The sequence below is a fragment of the Amblyomma mixtum genome, chromosome 8, assembly GCF_055824585.1.
Source record: "Amblyomma mixtum isolate Tamu chromosome 8, ASM5582458v1, whole genome shotgun sequence".
Lineage (NCBI taxonomy): Eukaryota > Metazoa > Arthropoda > Arachnida > Ixodida > Ixodidae > Amblyomma > Amblyomma mixtum.
Genome location: NC_143019.1, coordinates 22,612,342 through 22,631,398, shown reverse-complemented (window position 1 = coordinate 22,631,398; position 19,057 = coordinate 22,612,342). Strand labels below are relative to the sequence as shown.

Here is a 19,057-nt window from a genome sequence, read left to right as displayed (position 1 = left end):
CTCAGCACAGAGACTGCGGATTTGTCGTCCACCACGTGTTTTCTGTACTGAGTGTATGGTCCATTTCAAACTAAAGCTATCTTCTTAAGTATGTGCAATCTATTTCGACAGAAAGGCCTTCTAATGGGTAATTCTTTCTTTTCTTCTTCTCTCCCCTTTACCCCCAACCCGCTCAACAAAACAATTCACTTTGCTCGGCTACCACAGAACCAGCATCCAAAAATTGTAAGTATACTTCGCCACAGATATTTACTCTTACCGTTAGCGGATACTAATAACAATAAAGTTTACAGCTACCGAACGAGAAAAGCGCTAGCGGTGACTTTCGATGGATGCGAACTTTCGCCGGTGAAGAAAGGCCGGGGTTTTTGGACACGTAATCGCAATTTTCGCGAGCTCAGTTTTTACTAAAAACCCTTTCTGAAAGTACGGCGTCTAATGCGATCAAGGCGTCCTGAAACCCTATGCGTTTCATTGTGGCTTTTAGTAGTAGTACTCGATGATTTCCAGCCACGTTTGAAATCCCCTTCAAATTGTTAATGAGACCACATAGGAGAGATATGTCTAACCGCCTTAAATATACCCGATCACTAAAACGAAAAAGAAAGACCTTTAGGTATCGGGGGGTAGCCATGCGGATTGAATATCTTTTAATTGAAGCGTAACATTGGATTTCGCTCTCATAAGGAAACAGCTGTTGATAACACAATTAGCGCTTTGAAAGGCATCGTTGATAACACAATTAGTGCTTTGAAAGGCACCATTTACATCACTACAGTAAAAAAGTCAATATCCATCAAACAAGACAACATGGACCCAGCCAGCGTTATTCGGAAGACATGATTATAACAGCAGCATGCATGACGAACTAGAGTTAAGTTTAGAAATGTGTTGTTTTCAAACTAAGCCGACCAAGAAATCACACTATGCTTGAAAGCAAGATTATGCGCGTGTTTCAAGGCTATCGTTTCGAATTTGTTCACTGCCGTAATATTGTTTCGCGCATTCTTTTTTTTTTTTTGGCACGTTTTCAGCAAGATACATGCAGTAAGACAAACAAGAGGAATGCCTTGGAAGACATCCATGCCGTGTCCCGAGGCGGTGGTGGGGGAGGAGGCGGAGCGTCGGCCATATTCAAGGTGAGCCCTCAATCCTCCTTGGACTTTTTTTGCGCTGAGGACCGAAGACAAACTTGTAACAGGAAGCCCGCGCCATCATCATCATCAGTCTGACTACGCACACTGCAGGGCACAGGCCTCTCCTATGTCTCTCCAATTAACCCTGTCCTTCGCCAGCTGCGGCCACCGTATCCCCGCAAATTTCTTAATCTCATCCGCCCACCTAACTTTCCGCCGCCCCCTGCTACACTTGCCCAAGCCCACTTCTTCCTCTTGATTTCGACTAGGATGTCATTAACCTGCGCTTGTTCCCTCACCCAATCTCCCGCATACCAGGTTTGTAAGGCCATAAAGAGAAACTGAGGACGAATTGGTGTTGGTGTTGTTCTATTGATTACCGCGTTTTAATGAAAAAGAGGCTATTTCACTGAAGATGAAGCTTTTATGAGCTAGGAAAGATAATAGAACCTTGATGCGCCATAACAAGTTTTTTTGCGGAAAAAAGACGTCACATAGACAAGATGACAGTAAAAGTACAAGCGTGTTTGCACTTGTGCTATCGTCTTGTCTATGTGTCGCCTTTTTTTCGGCAAAAAAAAAATTGTTATGACGAATCAAGAATTTAAACAACTAGTCCGACAACAACTCTTGCTAAAGATAAAAAATAAACTGCGGGCACCGCCACCACCGGCCATTTTCGTAAGCTAAGTGCAATGACGTCAATTGTCTTTATTGGCTACGCTTCCCTGAGGCTAGGCCACTCGGACATTCGCTTCCAAACAGTGATCGGAGAATTGTTTACATTACTGACTTAACAAATTGTGATCGAGTGTCCGGGAACATATCTTCCACTCTGTGAATACAGTTTTCTCAACAATAACTGTCTCTTTTGCGGCCAAACCGACATCAACACAGCCGCGAAAAGCCGAGCTGTGGTTTTTTACTACAATAACGAATATTTGGTAAGTCTGTACTGGGTGCCTGGCTAAACGCCAAAGGACATCTTATACATAATGGACTCATCCGGTGAATACGTAGAATCTGAACAAGGCCTTGAAGATGCGAGAACAGTCAGCGGAATCTGACTGCAGCCGCAAAAAAACCTGCTCTCGGATCGCCACTAGCAATCCGCCCGACAAATCGGGTTGCCTTATTGGCGACTGGGGTACTTCTCAACCCAGCCAAGCAAAGCATAAATACTGCCTTTTTCTCACCGCCCCCCGTTTGTACGCGCGAAATGAAAAGAAAAAAAAACTGATTTGACTTGTCTTGAATTGACATGCTGCAGCGCCGACGATGTCCACGCCAGACGAAGTCGTTCACACAGGAATTTCAGTGGAAAACGAATGTAATAAGCGCAAAAGAAATCGCAGTACCGCGTTCTGATATTTCGCTAAAGGCAGCGATCTGCGGCTGTCGTCGAGTTCATTGCACGACGACATTCAGAGCGGCTTCCCTCGCCGTAGTTATTGCTTTGGTGATTAAGAATTCAGCTAAATGGTGCGAAGGCGGACGTTCACTTTTCGTCAACATTTCTACACTCTGTGACACTCGGCCACACAAGGTCGCCATGTTTCGATCTCAGCAGTGGCAGCCCCACTTTGATGAAATGATAGCAAGAAAACGTATCATTACTGAGATTTCAGTTCACGTTAAGCAACACCAGTTGGTCGAAAGTAATCCAGTATTTAAAGCGCAATCGATCGATCGATCGATCGATCAATCAATCAATCAATCAATCAATCAATCAATCAATCAATCAATCAATCAATCAATCAATCAATCAATCAATCAATCCAAGTGATCAACAGAAGCATTTCTAGTTTTTCTTAAGGACGCGGGTTCGGTTGACACCCTTTGATAATCGTGTGTGCTTTTAAGTGCGTGAGTGTTGAGTACGCTTGATGTCACCTTTCACCCTTTATTTTTTCTCTTTTCCTCTGTTTTTCACCCTTACCTGGAGTAGCATGTTAGTCTAGTAACCAGGCAGACCTCTCCTTTAAAATTTAATTGATCATTCGATCAAACAATTCATCATTCGTTTAATTGATCGACAAATCAATCATTCGTCTAAATTTTGCGGCAGCGACCGAATCGACGCTTTCACCTCACCAGACTCATTTCCACCACATCAAGCATCACTCAGACGTCCAGTCGTCTCACGAACATTCCTTCCCTGTGCACCATCCCCCTCTACCACGCTCAAAATCCCGTCACGACTGGCGAAACGCATTCCGTGACTCGCTCCTTTTCAATCGGGTCGTGACGCTAGCGTCAGAGATTAGGATCGCCGTTCAGGCGCCTCCGCCACCGAAGACGCGAAGGCACGCGACGGTGGATGCGGGAGACGTGAGGGGGACTACCACACCGAGCGCGGCGTGGGGACGCGATCGTCACGCCACCTCTCTGCGAATTCGCTCCGGATTCCGCCCGAAGGATGGGGCAACAACGGCGTGGTTTGCTGCCGCCTGCGAGCCCTGTGGCGTGACAAGTCTCGCGAGAGAGCTCGGCGGAGCTTTTAGCGTCCAAAACAGGCGCCGCATGCGGGGATCTGGATTGGGTGTGCAGCGTTTGGAAGGGACGCCTGGGCGAGACGCGTGTGGGCGGCAGATATCCAAAAGCAGCGGTCTTTATACACGCACGCTAGAACGAATCCGGCTTCCCTCGCACGCCACGCTGAAGGGGCCGAGTATGGAGACCGGGGCCGAGTATGGAGACGCACGGTTGCGCGGGTGGAGCTCGAGGGCTAAGCGGTATCACATCTGGAGACGCGGAGAAGGCTCCAAAAGCAAGAAGAAACTATCAGTAGACTTTTTCTGTATTAATCGATTATTGCGTCCCCCTTACGTTCCCCTCTGAATTACGCCGGACATAAAGTGGTAGAAACTAAGCTAGACATTGCTCTACAACGACGAGACCCTGAAATATTTGTCAATCAGCTTAGCGATGTGCATGTTTTGTTAAAAGATAGTGTATATAGATATGCGTGATTGGCAAACTATAAATATAACACTGGAAGTCTGGAGACCAAATCAACAGGCTTTACAAGCATAGGTATTTCCTATACAGAGTGTTGCGCTGCTCAACACCCCTCCTAGAAGGCTTCTCCCGGCTAAGCCGTGAGATTTTTCGCGCTCAAATTTCGCATAGAAATGTGGTTTGATGCCTAGTGTCGTTTGGTACTGCGTTATGTCGGCTAATTTGCCCGTTCACTCGGAATAAATTAGAGCCCACACAGCCTGCGACAGTGTGTAATCTCTTTCTCTCTCTCAACTGTAAGTGAGCAAATGAGCAACCGTAACAGCGGTGCTACCTCTCGTATGGAATCGTTTGGGGAAGCGGTCTTCGTTTCATGTTCTCTGCTTTCCTACTGTTACCGCCATTGTGAAATGACGATGCCGATTCGGCTTTCGTTTTGTGCTCGCTGTCGTTTGGCATCGCTGCATAAGTTGCGCACTTTCACTTCACTCTGTACGAAGTATGTGAGCCGCATTTCCAAATGCAGTACAGTACCAAACAAAACTCACCCCCAAGTGCCTTTCTTGCGCAAAATTTCAGCTGGGAGAAGCAGAGGTTTTTTTACAAGGCACTTTCTAGAAGCTGCTCCAGGCGGCCCAAATGTCAGCATGAGTGTTCTTTGACGCACACTGCTCATTTCTGGACTACGGTGGGGCTCGTAATGATGTTCGTACTGAGGGTGGAATGACATTCGCAGGTGGACCCCAGGACCGGCGAGGCCATTCCCCTGGTCGTGGCAGCTGGGGGTGGCGGCCACTCGGCGGCTGCAACAGCCTCAGCCGGGACAGCTTACGTAGGCGTCGCCGGCCGAGGCTTCCAGGACAACCAGCCCCCCGGTAACGGCCTCTCGGCTCCTGAGGGAAAGGGACCCGGTAAGTCATAGAGAACCGCACTGAAATACGAGCGCGACCCCTTGTCTATCAGCCTCCGCGGTGGCTCAGTGGTTATGGCACTCGGGTGCTGACTCGACAGACGCGGGTTCGATCCCGGCCGCGGTGGTCGAATTTCGATGGAGGCGAAATTCTAGAGGCCCATGTACTGTGCGATGTCAGTGCACGTTAAAGAACCGCAGGTGGTCGAAATTTCCGGAGCCCTTCACTGCGGCATCCCTCATAGCCTGAGTCGCTTTGGGACGTTAAACCCCCATAAACTAAACCAAACCAAATTACATAATACAACGTCTTGTGTGAGTTGGCTACCTACATTCATTATTACAGCGCAACGACGGCACAAAACAAGAGGGGGACACAACAGCGCTGTTGTGTCCCCCTCTTGTTTTGTGCCGTCGTTGCGCTGTAATAATGAATGTACCAAACCAAATCTCGTCTATGATAAGCGTTCGCAGCTCAAATGCACGACCGGCGAAAAGACGCCGTCAAGCAAACGAGAGAGGGATGAGCATGACGGTCACTGAAGCAGGTGCCGGACAGAGCTTTGCATATGCTTTGTGATAGGACATTATAACAAGGCACGCTGTGGAGTTAGTCGGTGTGTACCAAGAAGACGCAGGAAGCGCATGTTCCGACAGTTGTGCAGAAACTAGTGGCGTGCTCCTACAAGCGAACCTCGCTGTTACGCGTGGAGTTATGCGTATCATTGTCTGCCTGTAAAGCTGCTTTTGCCGCATTAACATTACATATGCAACAAAACCATCTTTACAGTGTTGACTAGTCAAAAGGCGGTGGTTTAAACATGTTTACTGAACAGAGGCCGAATTCACTTGATTTTAAATTGTCAGTAGCGGTAAATACTGACGAGGTTTTGTACTAATAAATGACGTCACTGTCGCCTCTTATGACCACACCCTCGCGCCGGAGAGTTTGTGCTCGCGATCTCGCCAGCACCGGCAGACTGTCGTTTGGTCATTGGTCGTAGTCGGCCCCGAAACATTGGGAAACTTCTCGCAACCACTGGGTGGAGTCGATGGAGTTTCAGTATCATTTCCTATTGAACACTCGCTGCCTTGGCGCAAGGAAAATGAAGCGAATTTCTCACGCACGCACGCACGCACGCACATCAACAATATTGTTTTATTGACTAATGTATGCCATTGGCGCATAAATATTGTTAGATAACCCATTCAGTGCCGTGTCTGAGATGTGTCTTGTGCCTGACACTCGTTTTATCTGTGCTCTCTTTGCGGTCATTTTACAGCGAGTATTGCGGAGTCTTTTCTGCTGCTTTCGATGCATTATAAATTAAACAATAGCGTGGTTGTCTCGAAAGATATCTGTTTATTAATTTGGCTTTCCAGGCCTCTTTAGCGCGAACAATTAAGGGAGAGAGCCTTCCGGTGTCGTTGTGCATGGCTGTCTGCCTAGCACAATATCCCCATCCGAATGGACAGCGAGACAGCGTGGATGGATCAGAGGAATGATGGTTTGAATCTAAGGCTCGTCAGCGCCCTCTATTCCAAATCACTGCAGCCTTGTTTTCAGCTTTGTTTCCTTCACTTAATTCTTCAGCCTCTTTCAAACCACTGTGAACCATGTGATTGTTATTATTGCGGAACAGCTGCAGACAATACCATGGTAGGTGTGCAGACACATCAGGACTATGTAAGTACTGTAGAGGCTTTGGGTGATAGTGAACCCTCTGATAGTTATTATCTGAAAACAAAGACAGCTTGAGCAGTTATGGGAAGATAGGTAACATAAGCCTGGTGGAGTCATCGTAGTGACACCACTGTCGCTTCGCAGGTGGCGGTGGCGGCTGGAACGACAGCGCCGCCGAGAGCAACGCGGCCGAAGAGCCAACTGCGGGTCGCCCTCTGACGGACAGTGCGGCAGGTGGCGCTGTCTGCGCCGAGGCCGCGGTGTGGAACACCGCCGGAGGGTTCGGCGGAGGAGGAGGTGGATGCGCCGGTGGAGGCGGCGGAGGAGGATGGAAGGTGAGGGCATCATCGCTTATTTGCATACTATGGTGAAATAGTTGAGAGAATCGATGCATTCTTCCTAATGTGGTAATAAAAAGTGGTAGGGTTTTAACATAGCTAAACCGAGTAGACGTGCGAAAGCTTGTGTATAGCCTGGTTGGCTTATGGTTTTGCTTTGCTGGATCGACAGCACGTCTGCGATATTCGACTCAGGATAAAATTTGATCGAGGTTAAGCTGACCAGATTTGTTCGCGCCGCAGATGGAAGTTGATGAATACGGCGATGTGCAATGCACAGCGCGAGAGTGTGTTAGGGTTTAACACAAGGCGTTATCGCGTGCTGCGATAGCATAGGACCCTCGTGCAGTGGCCAGCGAAGCTGATCCGTTCTTGCCGCCGCGGGTTCGAAACCCAGTCACGGCAATATTTATTTCATTTTTGCGTGGGCTGTTGCTATGCTGGGTTTTGACAAGGTCACCTTCAAGGTCAAGCTTCACACAAACTTTATGAGGCGGTTAGACCTCATGAGGTAGCGCTTTCGCATTAAAATGCAGGACCAGGGGCTGAGAAGAAACACAAGGCTGCCCTTTGTTTAGCTCTGTTTATTTTTTTTATGTTTGGACAGTTTTACATACTCCTCACGCCTAGCAACCAGTAGCAGCGATGATCTAGCGCGTTGTTTCTAAATGCTAAGAAAGGCGTTGAACACCTCTTCTTCCAGTTCTGAAGTCGTGTTACACACACGTAAAATGCATACGCTCTAAGCGCGAGATCTTTGGCGCTATGAACATTACGGCGCCATGGCGTGAGGGTTAATTGGACTAGAGAAGCACGCAATAGACGTTGTTAAGAAGCATTCGGAACTTCAAAGCAGAATTTATATTCCGGGGAATATGTTAGTCTTTAGCTCCTTTAATTTGTGAGTGTCTGGCCCTAATGTGCGTTTGGCACGCCATTGAACGCGCTTGTGGAATAGCGCACGAGAACTACAAGTCCGCGGCATAAGTGGTTCAGCTCGTTTTAGGAAGTGCATATTCAGTGCTTGAAAAGAGTGTTTCAGGCTATCGTCAACAGCTAGAGCAAGAACTTTTTTGGCTAGTGCTTCCCGCTTTGAGACTTGCGTCGACCCCTTAGTGCAGCTTTTATAAGGAAAAGAACGTACACGGAGCCCCTGTTGTAGAAGGGCGCCTTATCCTTCTACTTATGCACATTTACCGAACAAGCCCACTGCCAACGCACGAATCCGATGCCATCGCTTGGTCTATGTACTTACAAACCTTGTCTTATTTTTCCACGGCCGCCGCGGTGGCTCAGCGGTTATGGTGCTCGGCTGCTGACCCGAAAGACGCGGGTTCGATCCCGGCCGCGGCGGCTGGAATTTCTTTGGAGGAGAAATTCTAGAGGCCCGTGTACTGAGCGATGTCAGTGCACGTTTAAGAACCCCAGGTGGTCGAAATTTCCGGAGCCCTCCACTACGGCGTCTCTCATAGCCTTAGTCGATTTGGGACGTTAAACCCCATAAACCAAACCAAACCAAACCATCATTTTTCCACGTTGTGGAGGCATTGGCACAGAAACCAAAGACGACTCAATTCCTAGCCTTCGAAAACGTTTTATATGTGTATATTGTTTCCTGTCAGAGTGGTTTATTCAATGATTAACAGTAGCCCGTTCTGGGCCAATTTCCGCACATGCAGCAGTGTGTTTAAAGTGGAGACAAGAGAACTGTTCTCTGCATAAAATACAGAGCGTAACACTTCCGCACCGCCTAAAAGACGAGCACTGATTTTGTTCTGTATACGGTACCAGTTTCAGCTGTCTACTCTTCGATGACGCCAACTTGGCCAATATTTTCGTCGAATGCCAGCCTGATAACTAGCTCCTAATAACTAACCATAAACCGGAAAATCCCCTCGGCAGCACTGTGAGGCAGTATAAGCCTTTTACTGCAGCTGATTTTTCCAGGTGAGCGCCGAATGCGTTCTCTTTGATGCGTGTATTTCACGGCCCAAGCAGCACAAGTAATCGGCCCAATATTGCTAATGGATGGTTTAGCTCTGGTCTTTTGTAGAACCGGCCTTTGCCAGTACGTTTTCAATACAGGGCCGATTTCGTGTGGTGCTTGGGGGCACGACAGGTTTGTGAAGTTGTAAAGGTCCCCAAAGCTTAGCGCTCTTTGTATGGCGTGTTTCTTTCTGAAGAGGCGTTTTTTAGCGTTCCCACGTTCTCCATGCAAAGGCATTTGTGACCGTTACCCTTGGTTCCTTGAGTGAGTGAGTAACGTCTATTAAATGAAGGTTCCTTATGCAGGCGCTTCTGAACAATCTCGTGCGTTCCTTCAACAAACGTGTTTGACGTGTCCAGTATGCTCTATGAAAAAGTGTCTTTGCCCTTTTCACCGCATTTCTTGTGCGCACGTTCTTAGACGTTCCCCTGCGTTCCTTCACAAAGTTTCTTTTGGGGGGAGAGTACCTGCGGGGGAGGGGTACTGGGGCATCTGTTACAGCCAGTGTCGTCACTTCGGCGGACGCCGTTGCTCCGATGCGCATCTGTTCTTACACTTTTTCCTTTCATAACTTTCAACTCTCTTCTATCTGCACGTGGCAGCGATTGTGGCTCAGCTCGAGCCAGTCCGTAGGCCCGTGCACTTTCCTTTTCATTTTATTTCAGTCACAGCAACAACAACAAAGTTGCTTTTATCCCGAAGGATGCTTTCAAAACCGTCCTTGAAATTAAGTTCGTATGCGTCCCTTCCAGGGTGGTGACGCCGCTGTGACGGACACTGCCCAACGCAGCGGCCACGGGGGCACTTCGTACGTCCACCCCAGCCGGCTGGAGGCCGCCTTCCTTCCCACGCCATGCCGCCTCGGATCCACCCTGGTGTCGGCGGACGCGGAGGACTCAAAGGCCTACCCCGACAAGGTAACCTTAACTGCAGCTTTGCCGAGCGCCATGTGTTCGAAACCCAAATGCAGCAATATTTATTTTATTTCTGCATGGGCTATTGCTAGGCTTGGTTTCGCAAAGGTCACCTTCAATATCAAGCTTCACACAAACTCGGTGACCTCCTGAAGTAGTGCTTTCGCACTGAAATATGATGCCCAAGAGATTTTCTTTGCCGCGTGGTGAGGCTCTAGAGCCTCTCTGGAAACCCTAAGCATTGGATATCTAGGACAAAACATCATGGCCTAGAAGAAAATACAAGGGCTGAATACATACTCAGCATTACTCAAGTTCACGTTTGTAGGCCATTCAAATGAAAGCAGTGGGTGGTACCATTGGTACACAGATTGTGGACCACCTGATTGGCGTAGAATGTACGGAGTGGTATCAAACGATTCAGCGCGTAACGGAGCATAAGATTACAAGACGAATCAAAGCGTAGAGCATCACAGGGATTCGCACCCATGATTTTTGGTTCCTCAAGTCGTGATTTCTTAAACTTCAAACCTCCATTACGGCCAAACCAATTGAGATAGGACGTTCAAAGTGGCGTCAAACGATTTGTCTTCCTGCGCTTTATATGTTGCTATTAAAAAATTGGTGATCCGGATATAACAAAAAATTTTACTGAATATAGCAAGGATGACTAATGACGCAATATTCGTTCGATATTGCTAACGCTCGATACTTGAACGCTGCCTAAGCATTTTGCACTTTTTTGATTAAGGCTGTACTGCACCACCTATACTACGACCAACGGTTATTACAAGATTAGTACAGCACACAAACATCTTCTGGACAGTTATTCAAAAGTTTACAGTTGTCTAAGCCGCGCTACCTCGCCTTGCGTGATGAAACTCTTGTTTGTTTTTTGCAGCGATTATTGCAGATAGCTTCATGGTCGTTACTATTTAGAGCAGCGTTTTTTGCGTTGACAGTGGTGTGAACACACCTGAACACATGCTTCTGTTGAACAGAACCGAATAAGTTCACTGCGAGCACCAATTTCGAACACTGGGCGAAGTCTAGGCTCTCTTGCTGCGGCTATGAAAGCTTAACAAGATGGGAAGGTCGTAACTAAGTTGTACTTTGTTTCACAAGTGTGGTCTACTATTCTCCTGTTAAAGAAAACAACGATAACAGTCCTCATGCAAAAGCATTACGATATATGGAGCGACGAGCGACCTGCCGTCGAAGAAACAAAAATTCATCCTCAAAAAGGGTGCGGCTTGGCTAGATCACATTTATCACGTTGTAGAAAAGATCTGTAGATTGTAACTATCCCCCAAGTGTTGCTTTTATGCTAGCAGCCATGATTTTTTTTCAACGGAAACACGATGACTTATTTAGGCATTTCATAATCAACTGTCTGAGGAATGATAGATAAACGTTTTGGATCACTTCTACAATTATGCGTAATCGACTCTAGCCCATCATAAATAAATGGAGAGAATACGGAGAAAATGCTATTCAGGAGGGGCTCCATCAACAGTGCCTCAGTCTATGCGTTGTTATTCATTTCCTTCTGGCTTATAACTTCTACTGTCAAGTAACTCAGCAGATGAATTACACAATGATATGAGAGACTGAGGACGTGGAAAGGCTAACTGAGAAGGTAGCGCGGAAAATTATCACGAAGGAAACTAGATACTGCTTCACAGTGATTGGGCATCAACTGTCTGCTCGATGAATAGTTATCGTAATAAGTTTTTTGCTCCGATGGGAGAGAACGGTTATAGAAACGCAATGAGGTATTAAAAACAGTAAACGAGCATATGGGATTGATGCAAATTCTCGCTACTGATGCAGATTATTGCGAAGAGATTAGCAGAACAATAAAAACAGTCGGAACTTTATTTGCAACCGCACAAGTGACAAACAACGATTTAGTGATATTCTTCAACAGAAAAATATATAATCAATATTTAATGTCAACATCTATCCGAAATTTGAACCCTAATGGTGGCTCACAACAACGCAACGAGTTAACGGACAGAAAGCGATAGGTGTAACGTTAAGAAGTAGTTGCAGCTTATTAACTGATCTTGTGGTAATGAAAAAAGGCAAGCGAACATAATCGACCAGCTTCCACCGCGTCTGTAAACAGCGCAGCCTCTGCTTGTTTGTCGCCAGGCGCATAGCAACAACAACAACAAAGTCACATAGTAATATGTCATTCTCGTTGTCTTTACCCTATTAAAAACATATCAGGCGCCGCAAGTGTTTTCCCATCTTCAAAACGCGCAAAGGAGATTCGTCTGCTTTTTGCCGCGGTAATTAATCCCTTGCACGAGTCACGTTGCAAGTTGCAGTGCGTATTGAAGGTCTGCTGTGAACTAACATGCGTCCTCCTGGCGTGATAACTAACCTAACTTCTCAACACAGCCAGTTACCAGCCCTGGGGAGTGTCGTGCTTGTGCACTAAATTTTCTTTTGCAACGGCGTTAACGCACGCGACAACATCGCAGGGTCTGGGCGACGCCATGGTGGCCATCGTGTACGCGGCTGACGCCCTCTGCCCCTGCAAGAAGTTCTGCCTGGCCCGCACCCTTTCGCCGGCAACCTTCAAGTGCGCCTGCCCCGTAGGGTACAGGCTGGCCCGGGACGGGTCTACCTGCCACGGTAAGCGTCGGCCTCTCAACGGGTGTTGGCCCTTCAACGAGTTGAGGGCCCCTCAACGGGGGCCCTCAACTCATTCTGACCACCTTTCTGAAGTACACTCACAATTGGGTGACAGAATAGGGCAAGTGCACAGAGGTGCTGAACATCCTAAAATCTAACAAATCTGGGCAAAAGCATTTTTGAACGGGAAACAGTATATGAACGCAATTTTTTTCACATATTGCAAGACCTCACTATAACGATCTATATATTCGCAGATCTTCTGTCAGTAGCTTTCTTGGAATGGCGTTGCGCACACGAACAAACATACACAGGAAAGAGCAGAAGACAGAAAGAACGCTCTTTCTGTCTTCTGCTCTTTCCTGTGTATGTTTGTTCGTGTGCGCAATGCCATCCCAAGAAAGTTATGCACCAACTTGCACAGCAAGAAGTTCTTCCGTCAGTAGGCTTGCATTTTTATTGTTATTAACTACTTTGCGATCGTCAAAGGCGTTCTCCTTCGGTTTTCTACGGCAATCTTTACTGCTTGATGCGAGCGATGGAAAAACTAAAACAAAAGGTTTTGCTGCACATCGAAAGAATTACCTTCACAACATTTTCATAATAGTACCTTACAATTTTCCAATATTCAAAATTTCTGTCCAAGAATGTTGGACATGCAGGTTGTTTTGCTCCAAGAGAACATAAATATTTGGTCATAAATCAGCCAGGAAAGAAGCCAGTCTATAAAGAAAAACTGTGGATGAAGTGCAGTCGATAAATACGACAGAGCCGGTCCCAAAATGCGACAAAGAATTCTGTCGTCCTGTCGTTACGACAAATTTTTGTGTCGTGTTGCGAAGGTGTTTGTCGTCACGACACAATGAGCTCTGTACTTACGACAAGGGACTGCACAATAACACAGTAAATCTTGTTGCTGTTGTTACTACAGGAATATTTGTTGTGACAAAAATTTTCTGTCGTGTTTTTCGACAAAGAGGTGAGCATTGCAACATGGGGCATTATATTGTTGAAATATCTAATTTTAAAGCCGTAAAATATACGCAAGTGCGGTCTGTGCAGGTGAATTGTATGGCAAGGCGGATAGCATGTAACTGAGTGCAAATAAAAGAATAATAATTAAGTAAAATTAAGTAATCAAATATTTAACTTTTGGTTTTAAGGCACAACAATAAATTTCTAAAATGAAGGCAATCAACATCGAAAGTGAGTCCGTTTTATTTTTTTTATTCCGGTAACTTGCTTTACAATACGACTTGGATCTGAAAAAAAAAAACTGTCCTCAAGCACATCTTAAGCTGACTTCCCCACATCGTACATTCATGATATTCCGTCGCTGCACGTGCAAGAACGTCAGTCTCCTACACCATAAGAAAAGTAAACCTCATTGGCATTTCATGCATTAATATTCGAATTACTTTTTTTCATCAGTGTGCAATGTGGAAAAACCAAGCGTACGAGTTTTGAAAAGCGTATTTTCACGTCTGCAACCACAATGCCGATTCCGCGATTTTATAAATTGTGCTCGCCTTCACTGTTGACCACTTTGACCGCCTTGAATAATCTTTCAAATTAAGACCAAAGCGAGGGTAGTCCATTAGTTAAGTTTACTGGTCATTTATTTGCACTTTATCTCGTTAATAATATATGCCTTGCCGCACAATCGATATTCACTGATTGCAACGAAGTTTATTTCACGGCTTTTCAAACAAAATATATTCTCAATAATTTGAAACACTCGGTATACGACGATGTCATAGTCTAACTCGTGGTTATTTCAGCGGCCGGAAAGCGCTTATTTGTGAAGACAAGAAACTTCGAATTAAAAAAAAAAACTTCACAAACGGGAATACGCACACACAACAACTTATGAGGAAATAAAATAGGCACATTAATGCACAGACTGTAAGGACAACCAAAAACAGCAGTGAAGAACTGCGAGGGCACCTTGCGTCGAGCTCTTGCGTTAAAAACGAGTCGTTAAGGCACTTAATCTCGCAGTAATTCGAGCAACTTAAGGTGGGGTCGTAGTACACAGTATGCGATGCGATGCGCATCATGACACAGCAACCCGCATCCAGAACCAAAATCTACCCATCCGTTGTAACGAAAGGCCCTCACAGTACTCCTATGACGGCCTGGTGATGTCCCACGTCAGTCTCATATCCGTTGACGACTTTCGAATTTTGTTTATATCATTCCACGAAACTTCTCTGCCCATCTCCCAGCATGCCTTGCTTCTGCTCCCACTCGTCGCTAACTCCCCGATGGATGTAATCTTGCTACGTGAATAGTTAATCTGCGGTGCCGAATACGAAAGCAACAATACATTATCTTCAAATTCGGCCATTTTTCGCTATTGTGAATGTGTCACATGGATTGCGTGTTAGAATGGCAAATGTGAGAAGTTCCGTTTGTGGCAGTGATGTGTCTCGTCCACGGAACTGAGCCTTTGAGTCTCTGTATAACGTGTGGAAAAATTTTCCAACTCTTCACGCTGTGTATTGCAACGCGCTTAACTCGGCGAAAGCTGTCGCCATGCTGCTGGCGGTTTTTATTGACTCCTGAGCCATATAAGACCTACACATTTCGTGCAAACCTGGTCTATCACCACGAATGGACTGGCTCATGATCGCGTGGCCGTAAATCTATGACTGTGACGTGACGCGACGTGACGTGACATGACCGGTCGTGTGACTGGATGTCGACTGTAGGCTGTGAATTCCCGCGGTTAGGGCTCCGTACAACAGATTTTGCTGTAGAGCAGTAACGATGTACTAGAGTAAAACTCCAAGTACTGTGACCCTGGGACGAAAGCTAGTGGGAAAACAATGAAGCCGTCTTCAAGGAAAGACTTTATCACATGAGCAAGACAGAGCAAGATGGGTTACAAATTAACGATGTTTCATAACGAAAGCTCAGTCCCGTAATACCTCCACAAGAGCTCCGAGTGTCGCCTGCACAGGAGAGCCTGGCTCCCACATATTGCGCTGATAGCCTGCCTCGAAGGGAAAATTCATAATTAAACAAGCCCAGCAACAACAAAAAAAATGAAAGGGGACAGTGAAGCTCCGCCTTAACGGTACAACGCAATAATTAGTGCCCATATAGGCGGAATTGATCTTTCTCGACTTTATACACTCATAGCTCCCTGGAAGTCATCACTCCTTGCGCAGTGGTGCAGCTAAGGTTAAGCGATGCGCCACTGCCCTGCGATGGCAGGTGCTGCCACCTGTGGGGCTTGTGCGACCCCATGTGACACCGCAAGGTCACGTGATCTAGGTGACCCATCTGGTTGTCTCGGGTTTTTTCGTTCACAACGCCGACCATGGCGGATTTTCTGCAGAACAAAAGCCCTAACGCTATCGCGTGAAAGCTCGTGAAGACAATAGAAACAGGGCTGATCTTTTTCCATACGTTTAACACTGTCGTTGTGCGTGTCTTCGTGTCGCAGCTGCATCCGGAGATGCCAGGACCAACGGCGACTACAAGCTGCTGCCCACGCACCACCTGGTGGTCATCATCCTCTGCATCCTGGTGACAGTGGCCGTCATCCTCTTCTTTGTCGTTGGATGTGAGTGTAGGCAGGACCACCAACATGGTGTGCGTCAACCTCACTTTGCTAATCCGTTCTAAATGGTGACAAAGCGTATCGGTGGGCATGCGGAGTGGTTAGCGGGTCACGTATAGTTTGGACCCCAGGACACAGGACACAAACCTGTCTCCTATTGGCTGCAAGCATTCCCCAGCCACGTGCCCGGCTTTCTTAAGAATCAGACGCTTGAAAAAGATGACTGTTGGTCTTTGACCAAACCCTAACGGTTTAGTCATTAAACGACTGAGACTTTTTCAAGCGTATAAATAACCCTGGGGACAGCCGAACACTTAGCTGGAGGATGCCTTCTGCACTGTGTGTTGTGGCTTTGCTAGCTGCTTCGTGTTCGTGGAAGAACTTACAGGAGGGAAATTAGGACACGAGCCACTATCGCCCTATGCACCAAGAAACTCTCTCATATAGCCGGCATTAACAGCTCGACTATTTAAAGTGTGAAGTTAACAGCGAAAAGCTCTCTACAAAAGCTGCCCCCATCCGAATCGTAACGCCCATCACCGAATGCTGATAAGGTGAATTGTTTTTCCATCACCGCAGAGCATGTTTGAAATATAGAAACAAAACTTTATTTACCGTAAAGGGCAGAAAGGGTGGCCTGGGGATCTATGCATTTACATGATAGGAAACTGGTTCAGTTGGTACACTTGCTTCGTTGTGGGCAGAGTTGCGAGATTGTCGAACAGCACCGACGAATGAAATGCCTTGTCCTATCTACTTAATTCTTGTGTTTTTCATACAATTTGGCGTTTCTGGCCTGCGATGGAACGTAAAGTTCTCACACCGCTACATAACCGGAAGTGTTCTATTACGGCTTCTCCCCCCACACACACGCGCACGTACTAACACACACACGCACACACACGCACGCACATACACATTCCCCTGCACTTTTTTTTGTTTCAGTGACTGTCGGCTATTGGTTTATATCATATTCCATAGTTTCAGATTCCAGTTCATCATTTTTCTCAGCTTTTCCACTACGAATGTTTGCTAATTTACTCAGCTAGATGTCTTTCTACTCGCGAGGAAAAGAAAAGTAAAGTGTGTTGCCAGCATCTGTGTCAGGCCTGTGAAGTCAAGCTGAGCCACCCTTTGTGAACTGCTGCCTCTGCGCCCAGTCCCCCGGTGTCCCGGTTCGCGCAAGAAGCTGCCTTCTTCGCTGAGCCCGGAGCCTCTCGGCGGCAACAACCCCGAGGTGCAGCTGAGCAGGCTTCGGCAGGCCACCGGCATGGTGACAGAGTTCAACCCGAACTACGAGTTCGGAGGCTCCACCTGCACGCTGCAGGACCTCACCGACATCCCCAGGGAGACCCTCACTCTCGTCAAGGCACTGGGACAGGGAGCCTTCGGCGAGGTCTACCAGGTACCCCGCCATCTCTCTTTCTTATCACTCTTCTTTCTTGTATACTGCACCGTGTAAAAGTTTCATAGAATCCATGCGCACCTGTGGTTCCACTAAGACCATTTACGCCACCAGTGGGTTTTGGTACAAAACATGGTTCGGGAGTAAAAAAAAAAAGAACTAGCTTAACCGCCGCCTGTGGGATAGTAATCATTGATTGTATTCCTTACTTAAGTATACTTAAGTAGAACATGTTGTCAGGCTAGCTAGGGAATTACTTCTGACATGGTGAAGTTGCGCGAAACCTGTACCCTTTCTCGTGTGTCGGTTTTTTTTCTTTCACGTGCCTTTACCATGTCAGAATATGCTGCTAATGTGGCGTAATCCAAATTGGATTTCATAAACAACTCTTTGATTTTTCATATTTCAAGATGTTTTATGCTACTTCCGAGCGCGTGCCTAGGTATGTTTCCGATTTGGAACGCACTTTTTCTGATTTTGAAAGGAAAGCCGAGTTTCTCTTTCCATGCGCTGCTAAAGCAGGATTCGCTTACGTCATCTCAGGCACTTCACTGACACGACGTCACTTCCGCAGGGCTTCCTGCTGCCCACCACCAATCCGCCCACTTCTCCGACTTCCGGCGAGGCTGGACAGGTGCCGCCCTCTCCCGTGGCAGAGGTGCCCGTGGCCGTCAAGACTCTGCCGGAGCTCTCCTCTCCCGAATCGGAGAAGGACTTCGTCACAGAGGCCTGCATCATGAGGTATGGCGGGAAGTGCTTCGTGCTTACAACTGGGCCGAAGAAGAAAGAGAGAGAGAGACTCTTTAATGAAGAGCAGAGAATTTAGCCGGCGCTTAAAAATCGCTGGCATGCTACTCTGCGTAGGGAGGGGAATTTGGGAGATAAAGACAGAAGGAGAGCAGAGTGGAAGAGGTAAAAAAAAAGGAAGATAAAATGCGGCCATGAAATGGGTACTAAGGATGCAATGGCGAGAATTGATGTAATCTATGGAGTGATGGAGTGCATAGTCCGTCAAATGGGCTGACGAAGTTCACTGCATGAAGAATGCATGAAGGTGACGTGCAAGTGAGTTTAAAGCTTATCAAGATGGCCAATGTCTTTTAAATATGTGAATAGAAAAGTCATTGCAAGTCTCTGTTGCCTAAGGCAGGCTAAGGGACCTAAAACTTTGTCCATTGTAAGGGGCACTGAGCAGAGCTTCTGCATGCAATGTTCATAGTACGCACGCTCGTTGGCATATGCAGGGCACTCAAGCAAGATATGCTCCACAGTTTCTATCGCGGCACAGTTGTCACAGTGCGGACTGTCCATTTGTCTAAAACGGTATCGTAAGCCGTTTGTATATGCAGCATTAAGACGAAGTCGATGATAAAGTGTTTCCAGATGTCGAGGAATTCTGGGTGAGAGTCTTGATCTAAGATGTGGGTCGATTGAGTGAAGAAATTGGTACTGATATGTCGGCAAACTCCAAAGCCGATACATTTCTTCGGAAGCAAAACTTTTGG

General features: G+C 46.8%; 1 protein-coding gene across 1 annotated transcript in view; it reads left to right on the top strand.

Moving 5' to 3' along the window:
• Nucleotides 1-19,057, top strand: part of Alk (Anaplastic lymphoma kinase) — a 120,522-nt gene that overhangs the window by 81,582 nt on the left and 19,883 nt on the right. The window contains exons 12-20 of the mRNA XM_089556813.1: nt 208-225; nt 1,035-1,139; nt 4,834-5,008; nt 6,836-7,026; nt 9,769-9,933; nt 12,423-12,576; nt 16,031-16,150; nt 17,308-17,552; nt 18,127-18,293. Coding sequence (XP_089412939.1) covers nt 208-225; nt 1,035-1,139; nt 4,834-5,008; nt 6,836-7,026; nt 9,769-9,933; nt 12,423-12,576; nt 16,031-16,150; nt 17,308-17,552; nt 18,127-18,293 — 1,340 coding nt within the window. The remainder of the gene's footprint in view (nt 1-207; nt 226-1,034; nt 1,140-4,833; nt 5,009-6,835; nt 7,027-9,768; nt 9,934-12,422; nt 12,577-16,030; nt 16,151-17,307; nt 17,553-18,126; nt 18,294-19,057) is intronic.